General features: G+C 34.3%; 1 protein-coding gene across 1 annotated transcript in view; it reads left to right on the top strand.

Annotated features, from left to right (window-relative positions):
* Positions 1 to 12978, top strand: part of C14H16orf87 (chromosome 14 C16orf87 homolog) — a 35468-nt gene extending 22490 nt beyond the window's left edge. Inside the window, exons 3-4 of the mRNA XM_069549784.1 lie at positions 2775 to 2957; positions 11251 to 12978. Of these exons, the coding sequence (XP_069405885.1) occupies positions 2775 to 2957; positions 11251 to 11369 (302 nt within the window). The 3' untranslated portion in view covers positions 11370 to 12978. The remainder of the gene's footprint in view (positions 1 to 2774; positions 2958 to 11250) is intronic.
* The last annotated feature ends 207 nt before the right edge of the window (positions 12979 to 13185 follow it).

The following is a 13185-nucleotide window of genomic DNA, read 5'->3' as shown; positions in this document are numbered from 1 at the left end:
TGTAAAAAGCTTTACCAGTTACTATTTCTTTCAACTTTTAATTTTTTTCTTATACTTTATTTAAACTTTTAATATTTTAAATTATGAAAGTATAATAACACATTTATTGGAGACTTGGAAAATACAGATCAAAATTACATATAGTTCCATTATGTATTACAATTATTTTTTAAGTAGATAAATTAAGATTCTTTAGGTGGAGTTTCTACATCAAAGTCTCAAAAATTAATAGAATAAATAGAAAAGTAGGATATAGTAAACTAGCATTATGAGCCAATTCAACATAATTAAGATATATACAATTTTCATGCAACAGCAGGGTACAAAGTCTATTGAAGTTCCTATAGACATACACCAGGAGACCCTGGAACATATCCAGGGACATAAAACCAGGTGCAAAAATTTCATCATCTAAAAGTGTTGAAATCAAACAGAGTCTATTATTCTCTTATAACTGTGGAATTGTGTTAGAAATGAATATTGAAAGATACTTGAAAATAGCCCACATATTTTCAAGTGCTGCTGCTGCTGCTGCTAAGTCGCTTCAGTCGTGTCCAACTCTGTGCGAGACGGCAGCCCACCAGGCTCCTCTGTCCGTGGGATTCTCCAGGCAAGAATACTGGAGTGGGTTGCCATTTCCTTCTCCAGTGCATGAAAGTGAAAAGTGAAAGTGAAGTCACTCAGTCGTGTCTGACTCTTCGTGACCCCATGGACTGCAGCCCACCAGGCTCCTCCATCCATGGGATTTTCCAGGCAAGAGTACAGTGTGACATTAACCAAGAGAGATCTTTGTCTTACCCATTGAAAGCCTCAAGAAAGTTAAAAGACTGAAAAAACACAGAGTGATTGTGGAGAATAAATCATTTAAATGAGAAATTAATATAAAAAATACTTTTAAAAACACATATTTGTGGAAATTAAATGCCTACTTTTAAATGATGGGTGTATCTAAGATGCCGTAGCAAGAGAAATTAGAAAATATTTGTAAAGAATAAAGATGAAAAGAGAAGTTATCAGAATTCATTGCATGTAGCTGAAACTGGTCAATCCAATAAATGTGAAATCTTGAATTAGGTATGAAAACCAATAGTGGACATAAAATTTTGTGAAATTTGAACAAAATCCATACTTTAGATAATACTGGAATCACATGTAAATTTTCTATTTTTTTAATAAAATCGTATATCTTTATATTTTCAGAATTGGATTGGAAGTTTCAAGCCTCATTTAAAATTGTTTTTTTTTTTTTAAATCACTAAAATAATAATCTTTCTGCCTTTAGCAGTAATAGTAGATGCCATAATAAATGAAACTGTATCAAATCAATTTTTTATTTTTTTGAGAAATTCTAAGCACACACTGTCACATCCACATCCATTTCTTGTCTTGTATATCATTTTAAAGCAAATCTCATATAATTTCAATTATAAATATTTCATTATATGTTTCTGAAAGGTTGACCTTTAAAAGTGAAGCAAGCACAGGGCCTTCCCTAATGGTCCAGTGGCTAGGACTCCATGTTCCCAATGGAGGAGCCCTGGGTTCAATCCCTGGTCAGAGATCTAGATCCCACATGCTGCAACTAAGACCTGGCACAGCCAAGTAAATAATTTTTAAAAACTTACATGCAAAAAAAAAATAACACTAATTCTGTAATACCAAATATCCAACTGGTATTGAAATTTTCAGGTTTCTCATAAATGGTTTTTATAAACAGATTCCAAATAAGGTCCTCACATTGTATATGGGTGATATCTCTTTTGACTGTTATTTTATTTTTTATTCCTTGCAAATTATTTGTTAAAGTAATAACTTTCTTACAGTTTGGAATAATTAAATGTTCTTACATTATCTGGTGTATGTCTCATTTGAGACCTGGAATTAACTAATTTTCTAAGGATATGGCATTTAGAAATAACTATTACTATTTTACTTATATTTATTTTACTTTATAGTAGCCTATTGAGCATACTTAATTTATATAGCCTTTTAATTTTTTCCCTTAGTGTTTGGGATATGAATTTTCTTATTTGTTTTGCCCCTTTACCACTATTATTTTAGGCATTTGAGGAATTTTCTTTTTTTAAAGTCGGGTATGTATTAAATTTATTGTTTGTCTTACCCAACCTTTTAATCTGTTTGGAGTGAGAAGGAGTGGCTCCTTGCATTAATTAAATCACCATGCTGAGTAAAGTTCCCCCATTGGATTCTAATTGGGATAAATATGCTCTTAGAATATCAAAAATGACCTTATCTGTAACTAAAGTGAAAACTGCTTACTTCCCTAGTGTTTTTATGTTTTCCCTAGATACTTTCTGTTTGTTTTTTTCCATAACATTAATATAATATAGCTAAAGTCAGTTTTACTTCTGTGTAATTTATATATTTCAATCTGTGATTTGGGTAGGGGGAAAAAAGGAATGGAATATTTATTTATTTTCCTTTTTAATACTTAACCATTTTTAGCTTAGAAACAGAGAAAAGGAAAAAAGCAGAAAGGTTGCCTTGGAATTGTGTGAATTTACAGGGGCTGAATATCAAATAGAGATACTTGTTTTCTAATATTCCTCCTACCTTACATGTTAATATGGATCTGAATTCTGTTGTTTCTTTTTTTTTCTGAAGGGCATAGATGTTATGGATGTAATTTTATAAAATATGCCAGGCAGCAAACTCTAGCGCTATTTAGAAAGAAAAAGAAGAAAGCAGTGTGAACATGGGCAAACAGTTCTTGCTTAAGCCCTAAAATATATCACTTTTATTCATCCATACAGAAAACAAGCATGAGGCCAAGAGGAGGCGAACAGAGAGAGTTAGGCGAGAGAAGATAAATTCTACAGTAAATAAAGATTTAGAAAACAGAAAGAGGTCTCGAAGTAACAGCCATTCAGATCATATCAGACGAGGAAGAGGAAGACCTAAAAGTGCATCTGCCAAAAAACATGAGGAAGAAAGAGGTATGAGTAAATCCAAGCAGTTTTTTTTCCCCCAAGTATTAAAGTTTTCTAAGATCTTAATTAGATAGTAGTGAAGAAAGTATTTGGTAGGCATTTAACTCCTGGATTTAAAATTCCAACTTATATTTTAGTTTGTAAAAGCATTTTCTCTCAGGTAGATACTTGATTTTTTTTTTAATCCATAAATTTAATTCTTATTGGAAAACTAAAGGCTTAAGTTAGGTAAATTCACTTTCCTATAAACTGATGATAGTAAAGTTCAGAGACAATAATTTGTGTATGACATCCTGAATAAGTCTGTTAAAATGGTTATACTTTTTTAAAAGATAAATCTAAATTCTATTAAGATTTATTTCAAACTATTATACTGTGAGTTTTAAAAATTTACTATTGAAAGTGTTCTTCAGTATGAATTTTCAGTGTTCTTTAGTATCCAAAAGCTAAGGTAGATTCTTCTTGGATAATAAAGGTGAATTCTTCTTTGTCTAAAACATATTCATTTTCTCCTTATAGATTTTCTCTTTTCTTTGGATAACTAGTGTGCCTACCAATAACCATCCACCATGATGTTTTTAACCATCAACTTAAACTTCAGCTTCTTTTTCTTTGATTTTTGTTTATCTTTTAAAAAACCTTTTATTGTGGAAAATTTTTTAAATTACACAAATTAAAAAGAATGGTATAATGAACCCCCATATGCCCATAATTTCAAGCCAGTAATTAAATGAAAAAGATAGTTGCTTTCTATAATTCTTTTAAAATCTCTGTCAAGTAAATCAACTATACTTTAATTAAAAATAAATAACAATGTTATTAGACATCAAAAAAACCTCTGTTAGAATAATTTCATCTTCAGTTAAATGCGTTTATAATTTCTTATGTTATTTGTGAGCTACGCTTTACTTTTTTTCAGGCATTCAGTCTTAAGTATTCAGGTATTCAGATATTCACCCATAAATATAGTTTAGACACTGAGAATTTCTTACTGTTCACCATTTCTCCCTGTTTTGTGTGTTTCTATTTAAATATCTATTTGAATAAAATTACTACTGTTAGTGTAAATAACTTCATCTTTTAGCTTTTATCAAAGTTAAAGATTTCTTAATATCATATAGCTAAAGGATTAAGGTTAATGTCTTTGACCATATTCTGTGAAGACTGTGCTTAGATACTCCTTAATTCCTTGGCTAATTTTACTACTTATTCTCTTTTCTTCTGTTATGCTGATCTTCCAGAGAGTTTGAGTTTTCTTCTCAGTTTGAATGTGCTTCTTTAATAATGGGGTGACCAGAAAATATATGCCAAAGACTATTTCAACAGGGAAACTAGGTAAAGGAAAGTCTAACAGAGAAAAAAGAGAAAAGGAAAATACTGTTTGGCCCAGAAAACAGAACATTCTTTACAGTTGAAGTAAAAAGACCATAATTCAAAGAATGGAAAAGGAATGCTTCTGGTGGTGGGTCACAGGAGATGAGAAAATAGATAATGGCAGTCTTTTCTTTGGGGAAATGAAGACTCTGTAGTTCTGGTTCTCACTGTGCAGGTTTGAATCTTTTATTTTGTGTTAACTTGAAAACAGAAGCATTTATTTGGCTATACATTTTTTTCAGATATTTTCAGTTGTAGAAAAGTTTTAAGAAAGCTGTTTCTAGAGTAAGATATGCTTTTACTGCAAACAAGGAAGACGTCAAAGCAATTTTTGTATAATAAAATGGAATCTTTTAATGTAGGTCAGGAACAGGGGCAGTCAGCAAGCTTTTTATGTAAAGAGCCAGATAATATTTTAGGCTTTCTGGGCTATAAAGTCTCTGTCAAAGCCACTCTGCTCTGTCATTGTGTCTGGAAAGCAGCCATAGAAAATATGTAAATGAATGGGCATGGCTGTGTTCCAGTAAGACTTTATAAAAACAGGTTGCAGACTAGATTTTGCTCTTGGGCTGTAGCTTTCAGTCCCTGAAGGCACACCATGTTCTCTAAATATAATACTGGTGGGAAATACGAACCTTTAAAATGTCTATATATTTTAGAATAGACTTCTTTGATATACTTCTTATTGTTTGCTGCTGCTCCTGCTAAGTCACTTCAGTTGTGTCCACTCTGTGTGACCCCATAGACGGCAGCCCACCAGGCTTCTCCGTCCCTGGGATTCTCCAAGCAAGAACACAGGAGTGGGTTGTCATTTCCTTCTCCAATGCATGAAAGTGAAAGTGAAGTCGCTCAGTCGTGTCAAACTCCTAGCGATCCCATGGACTGCAGCCTACCAGGCTCCTCCGTCCATGGGATTTTCCAGGCAAGAGTACCGGAGTGGGTTGCCATTGCCTTCTCCTCTTATTGTTTAGTAGCCACTTAAATTCAGTATCCCTGCTCATAGGACGCTTAAAGAATTTGAAGGAAGCTTTACTTCTATTTTAATAAGGAAAACCTTACAATGTGTCTAAAAGCACATTTTTAATTGACTTTATTTTTTATACTTTGAAGAAAATAGAAGAATGAAAGGAAATCTTTTTAGACATCTAGATAACAACATTATCATAAAAGCCAATCATTAAACTTAATTTTTGGTTGGTTTAAAACAAGTCTTCATTTTATATGTGGGGGTATGATTATTCTGGATATTAGTAATGTAAGAGTGACATTTTCACTGATTAAAATTTATTAACCAATTTTGAATATCTTATTAATGAACATAGATAATTAAGGTAGACTTCAAGTTAAAGATGGTAGATTGAATAAACACATCTAGCTCTGTTCTCTCCCCAAACCCTAGTAAAGTAGGAAAGGGACTTTTTGTTTTCCAAGGGCAAAGTTCCACAAGAAGAGGGAATAGGAGAAACAGCAAAATTCTGGAAAGTAATAACTTCTTTAGTAGACCCAAGAAACCTAAATTGTAAGCTCCTTTGAGAAAAGCTAAGAAAGAAACTTTTTCTTGTTTTACATCTTCCTTAAGGTCAGCAATTTTTGGCACGAGTTAAGTCGAAGTGTAGAGGTGAAGGTGAGGCTAAAAAACTTTATTTGAAAGTCTTTTTTTAATACCTTGCTAGGGCTGTTTATCCTTTGATAAAAGATAAGGCAAAAGAGTTTCTGGTCTCGGAAATAACCAGGCATCATTGAGGGCAGGGCTATCAAATTAAAATGAGGAAAGTTAGGTAAAAATTAGAGATGTAAATATTGGGTTCTCCAATCAGGCTTTCACAAAGGAAAAAAACAGTAACTTGGATGAGTTTTTCCAGGGTGAAAAAAAAAATGAAAACTGCCATTAATATTCTTTGTAAGAGAAGTTGTGGTAGTAATGAAACAAAAAGGAATTTCCTTTTTCTTAAAAGGAAATTGAAGATGTCAAAAAAGTACCTGGAAAATGAACTTTAAAATGAGAATCTTATATATATATATATATCTATATAAAATATGTAACTTTAAAATGAGAATCATATATGTGTGTATGTGTATAGATATGTCTATATGATTTGCAAAAATGGCAAACTTTAACAGAAATCTGATAGATAAAATTGAAGAAATGTACCAGAATGTATACCAGTAGGAAAAGAGATTAAAAATAGAATAGGAAACATAAGAAATTTAGAGGACCAATTTGAGGTCAACATATGTAAATAATTGATGTTGCAGAAAAGAACACAGAAGATGAAAGAGAAGGAAGCCATCAGTGAAATAATTTGAGTAATTTTCCCACACCTGAAGGACACTGAATTTCTGTATTGAAATACCCCACCAAATTAAGTGGATGGTTAAAACAAGATATTATACAAAATTATATCATCATAAATTATCTCTCTTTGGTTAAAAGGAAAATCCTTCAAGTGTTCAAAGGAAATAATCAAAATGGTACAGTGAAATACTATCCAGCAAGGAACAAGCTACTTGTGTATGAGCAACACCAACGAATTTCAAAAGCATGTTGAATGAAAGAAGCTAGACACAAATAGTACATATTATACAATGCCACGTATATGACGTTCAAGAACAGGCAAAATGAATCTATGGTGGTGGAATAATATTTCTGGTAGGGTGGTGAGGGATTGGCTGGAGAGAATGAGAAATTTCATATCTTAAATTGTGGTGTGGGTCATCCAGTTGTACACTTAAGATCGTATATTTCATTTTAGGGAAATTAGTAACAACTTAAAAAATAACTATAAAAAGTGGTATAGAATTTTCTTAGCAGTGGCACCAGTATTTGCAATATAGTATTTTGCCTTTAAATACTAAGAGGAAATCTTCAGGTCTTTACTTAATCACACTAGTAACTAGTGTGAAGAAAGACTCAAGACACTTTCTAATATTTAGGATCTCAAAAAATTTGCTACCCATACTCCCTTTCTCAGGAAGCTACTGCAAGATACATGGCATCAAAATGAAGGCGTAAACCAAGAATGTATCCTGAACTTAGAACACAGGGTCCAACTCAAAAGAGAGATAAGAATCTCCAGCATGATGTTGACGAGAGATCTCGACATGATAATTGTGCAGTAGGCCTAGAAACCAACCATGTCAGATTGGAGTATAGCAGAAGACTTTCTTGAAAAATTTCTTCAAGAAGATAAAATTGTTATATGTAAATATTCTGAAAGATTTATCCAACGAGGAGAGAGTTTGGGTTCAGTTAGTAATGAAAACTAAGCAAATGAAGAAAGAGAATCTTTTCAGGGAAAACAATGTACAGGAAAAGTGAAATAATTTACATAATGAATAATGTAAGCACAATATTGATCTCATCAAAATGATAATATAACTATAATGGGAAGATGTGATAAAAGTATGATGGCAAGAGACAGAAAACAATAAATCCTAATTTTTCATGGTGGAAAGTCAGTTTATAATGTCTGAAAACAGAAGTCCAAGATGTTGCATCAGATAAATGCTGTTAAAGTGCTGCACTCAATATGCCAGCAAATTTGGAAAACTCAGCAGTAGCCATAGGACTGGAAAAGGTCAGTGTTCTTTCCAATCCCAAAGAAAGGCAATGCCAAAGAATGTTTAAACTACCGCACAATTGCACTCATTTCACATGTTAGGAAGATAATGCTCAAAATCCTCCACGCTATGGTTCAGTTGTATGTGAACCGAGAACTTCCAGATGTTCAAGCTGGGTTTAGAAAAGGCAGAGGGACCAGAGATCCAATTGCCAACATATGCTGGATTGTAGAAAAAGCAAGGGAATTCCAGAAAAACATCTACTTCTGCTTCATTGACTACGCTAAAGTCTGACTGTGTAGATCACAGCAGACTGTGGAAAATTCTTAAAGAGATGGAAATACCAGACTACCTTACCGGCCTCCTGGGAAACCTGTATGCAGGTCAAGAAGCAACAGTTAGAACTGGACATGGAACAACGGACTGGTTCAAAATTAGGAAAGGAGTGCATCAAGGCTGTATATTGTCATCCTGCTTAGTTAACATATGCAGAGTACATCATGTGAAATGCCAGGCTGGATGATTCACAAGCTGGAATCAAGACTGCTGGGAGAAATATCAATAACCTAAGCTGAGCGCCAAAGAATTGATGCTTTTGAACTGCGGTGTTGGAGAAGACTCTTGAGAGTCCCTTGGACTGCAAGGAGATCCAACCAGTCCATTCTGAAGGAGATCAGCCCTGGGATTTCTTTGGAAGGAATGATGCTAAAGCTGAAACTCCAGTACTTTGGCCACCTCATGCAAAGAGTTGACTCATTGGAAAAGACTTTGATGCTGGGAGGGATTGGGGGCAGGAGGAGAAGGGGATGACAGAGCATGAGGTGGCTGAATGGCATCACTGGCTCGATGGACGTGAGTCTGAGTGAACTCCAGGAGTTGTGATGGACAGGGAGGCCTGGCGTGCTGCGATTCATGGGGTCGCAAAGAGTCGGACACGACTGAGCGACTGAACTGAACTGAAGATATACAAATGACAGCACCTTTAGGGCAGAAAGTGAAGAGGAACCTAAAGAGCCTCTAGATGAAGGTGAAAGAGGAGAGTGAAAATCTGGCTTAAAACTCAACCTTCAAAAATTAAGATCTTGGCAAATAGATGGGGAAACAATGGAAACAGTGACAGAGTTTATTTTCTTGGGCTCCAAAATCACTGCAGATGGTGACTGCAGCCATGAAATTAAAAGATGCTTGCTCCTTAGAAGAAAAGCTATCATAAACCTGGGCAATGTATTAAAAAGCAGAGACATTACTTTGCCAACAAAGGTCCATATAGTCAAAGCTATGGTTTTTCCAGTAGTCGTTTTCTGATATGAGAGTTGGACCATAAAGAAGACTGAACGCCAAAGAATTGGTGTTTACCAACTGTGGTGTTGGAAAAGACTCTTGCGAATCCCTTGGCCAGCAAGGAGATCAAACCAGTCAATCCTAAAGAAAATTAACCTTGAATATTCATTGGAAGGACTGATGCTGAAGCTGAAATTCTTGATATTTTCCTGACTTGGAGAGCTGACTAATTAGAAAAGACTGATGCTTGGAAAGATTGAAGGCAGAAGGAGAAAGGGACAACAGAATGATATGGTTGGATGGCCTCAAGGAATCAATGGACATAAGTTTGACCAAGCTCTGGGAGATGGTGAAGGATAGGGAAGCCTTGCATGCTTCAGTCCACGGGGTCACAAAGAGTCAGACACGACTGAGTGACTGAACAACAAAAGCAACTATATACATGTTTAACTGATTAAAAATCAAAGCATAATAAAAAATCCAGACAAAAGTAGAATCATAGTCAATCAGTCAGTTCGGTCGCTCAGTCGTGTCCAACTCTTTGCGACCCCATGAATCGCAGCATGCCAGGCTTCCCTGTCCTTCACCAACTCCCAGAGTTTACTCAAACTCATGTCCATCGAGTCAGTGATGCCATCCAGCCATCTCATCCTCTTTCGTCCCCTTCTCCTCCCGCCCCCAATCCCTCCCAGCATCAGGGTCTTTCCCAATGAGTCAGCTCTTTGCATGAGGTGGCCAAAGTATTGGAGTTTCAGCTTTAGCATCAGTCCCTCCAAAGATATCCCAAGGCTTTTCTTCAGAAAGGACTAGTTGGATCTCCTTGCAGTCCAAGGGACTCTCAAGAGTCTTCAACACCACACTTCAAAAGCATCAATTCTTCAGCTCTCAGCTTTCTTCACAGTCCAAGTCTCACATCCATGTTGGCAAAGTAATGTCTCTGCTTTTCAATATGCTATCTAGGTTGGTCATAACTTTCCTTCCAAGGAAAAAAAAGTCTTTTAATTTCATGGCTGCAATCACCATGTGCAGTGATTTTGGAGCCCTCAAAGATAAAGTCAGCCACTGTTTCCCCGTCTATCTCCCATGAAGTGATGGAATCAGATGCCATGATCTTTGTTTTCTGAATGTTGAGCTTTAAGCCAACTTTTTCACTCTCCTTTCACTTTCATCAAGAGGCTTTTTAGTTCCTCTTCACTTTCTGCCATAAGGGTGGTGTCATCTGCATATCTGAGGTTCTTGATATTTCTCCCAGCAATCTTGATTCCAGCTTGTGCTTCCTCCAGCCCAGTGTTTCTCATAATGTACTCTGTATATAAGTTAAATAAGCAGGGTGACAATATACAGCCTTGACATACTCCGTTTCCTATTTGGAACCAGTCTGTTGTTCCATGCCCAGTTCTAACTGTTGCTTCCTGACCTGCATACAGATTTCTCAAGAGGAGGTAGGTCAGGTGGTCTGGTGTTCCCATCTCTTTCAGAATTTTCCACAGTTTATTGTGATAGTAGAACCTGAAAAAGTAATTTGTAAGCCACAAAGATGTTAATCATGATTTTAGCTGGCTTGAGATAAATAGGTGGTTTTTCTTTTCTATTTTAGTTTTCTGTGTTTAAAAAAAAATTCTGCCATGAACTTTTATTACATTTGTAATCAGATGGGGCAAAGTAGAAATAAATGTTGGTTATTCTTATTTTCTGTAGCAGGGCTAAGGTGAAGAATTTATTATATTCATAAAGGCACCATTAATGTTCAGAAGGAACCTTATTTATGGTGAGGAAATTCATTTTGATTGAGACAGGGAGCTCATGCTACTGAGAAGAAAAATATTTGAGATTCTTACAGAAATATTAGATGTGTGTATAGAAATATATATCCAGTCTCTATTTAGTCTTAGAATTAAGTTCGTGCATTTTAGTAACTCCTTTGTATAATTTTAATATTTCAGTTTAGTAACATACTTTATACCATTTAGTATGCATCATAGTATTATGTATAGTATTTATTGTCATTTAAAGAAATAGTGAAAACTTAAATTACTGAATCTACTGCCTTTATGTTAAAAGCTTTCCCTTTTTCTTTTAACAGAGAAACAGGAAAAGGAAATTGACATCTATGCTAACCTCTCTGATGAAAAGGCTTTCGTGTTTTCAGTCGCCTTGGCAGAAATAAATAGAAAAATTATTAATCAAAGACTTATTCTCTGATATTTGTCTGCAAAATGTGTTGAAACTTTCTTCAGGATTACATCAGCAAATTCTCAAAACAGTTGTGGACTCTCAGGAGCATTTTGATTGCATCAATAAGGGCCATTGATTATTTTTTTCCTTATCATTTAGCCTGTGCCACACTTTGGGAGTGAAGCTATAGGCTTGGACTGTTTTGGGATTTCCTTGTTTACCAAGGAGTATTGTCAGTGTTTGTGTTTGGGATGTAGTGAATTTACTCCAAAAAAGAAAAAAAAGTAAACAAATTGGTTGACTGTTAAAGAGTTAAGGATAGGGTTGAGAGTGGAAGTATGAAAACCAGAGAAATGATAGTTTTCAGGTTTGCCACCAGAGATGCAATATTTTAAATACTTTGAGAAAGAGTGACTTTTGAAAATATATATTTCAGATTTGAGCACTAACATTGCATATTTACAGTTCATTTAATAAATTGGCAATTGATATTTTATTGAATGGGGAATTAATATAAACTGTAAGTTTTGTCTTTGATTTTTTTTGCGTTTTATTTTTATGACGTAAGGTATGGGTTATATTTTAGAAGCTACTTTCTAGACAGTTTGGAAGTTTGGGTGCTATATATGAAGAAAAACATTTAAGGATATATCATACTTCAGATATAAACACTTTGTTTTCTTGAATGTAATTTATTTATTGGTTAAAAAAAACTTTTTTGCTCTCGAGATGGTGCCTGTTAACCTAAACATAGAATATATTTATTACATGCAAAATATTTCTTAGCCACTTTTAAGCAGTAATGTTTGTTCCGAATGGATGTTCATTTATACATCCGGAAAATTATTTAAGTTGTTACTTAACCTCACTCTGGAGGAAAAAGAAAATAAACCTTAATATTGAAACTAATAGATTAAATAGTGTGCTCTAAGCTTTTTGTTGTAGTGAAATTTGTGAACTGTATTTAAATTATTAATTTCCTAGTGTTAATGATAATTGTTTATAGTTGATTTGTTTTATACTTAATGCTTTTGCATTTTTGTATATCAATTTTGTGCTTAACACATTCAAACTTGGTAATGACTTTCCTTATCTTAGGTTGGTTGTGGCCTCTCCCACCTCCCCCAAATCTGTTTGGAAATTCTAAAGCCTTATTAGGGAAGGTAGCAGCAGTTATACTTGCCCTTGCTTAAGGGAGAATTTCCCTTTCAACGACAGCATTGTCAGCTTCAGGCTGTTTCTCTCGTTACTGCTCAAAGGAAAAGAGGTTTACAATTTTTTTTTCTTTATTTAAATGGTAGCCAGCAGAGGGAGCTTAAGAGGTACTCTAGGTAGGATATAGGATTTTTCCTAAGAATTCCTTTTCCCTCAATCTCCATATTTACCTCCAAGTACTACTACATTTATCTTTTATGCATTTTAAAACCCTGGTAATAAAGTTTATTCCCAGGAATGTTAATGTGACTTTTATCTATGAAATAAAATGATAAGAAACTTTCATTTTGAGAAAAAAAGTTATATGATTAATATCTTAAAATGCTTATGAACTTATATAGGCATACCTCCAAGATATTGTGGGTACAAATCCAGACCCCTCCAATAAAGCAAATATTGTGATAAAGCAAGTCACATGAAATTTTTGGTTTCCCAGTGCATGTAAATGTTATGTATATATTGTATGAAACTATAATTTATTGTGTACAATAGTATTATGTCTTTAAATATATATATACGTACACCTTAATTTTAAAAAATACTTAATTGCTAAAAAGTGCTAACCATCATTTGAACCTTCAGGGAGTCTTTGCTGGTGGAGGATCTTAGCTTGATGTTGATGACTATT

Source organism: Ovis canadensis, chromosome 14, assembly GCF_042477335.2.
Source record: "Ovis canadensis isolate MfBH-ARS-UI-01 breed Bighorn chromosome 14, ARS-UI_OviCan_v2, whole genome shotgun sequence".
Classification (NCBI taxonomy): domain Eukaryota; kingdom Metazoa; phylum Chordata; class Mammalia; order Artiodactyla; family Bovidae; genus Ovis; species Ovis canadensis.
The sequence above is the reverse complement of the archived record's forward strand: the minus strand, read 5'-3'. Positions and strand labels throughout refer to the sequence as shown.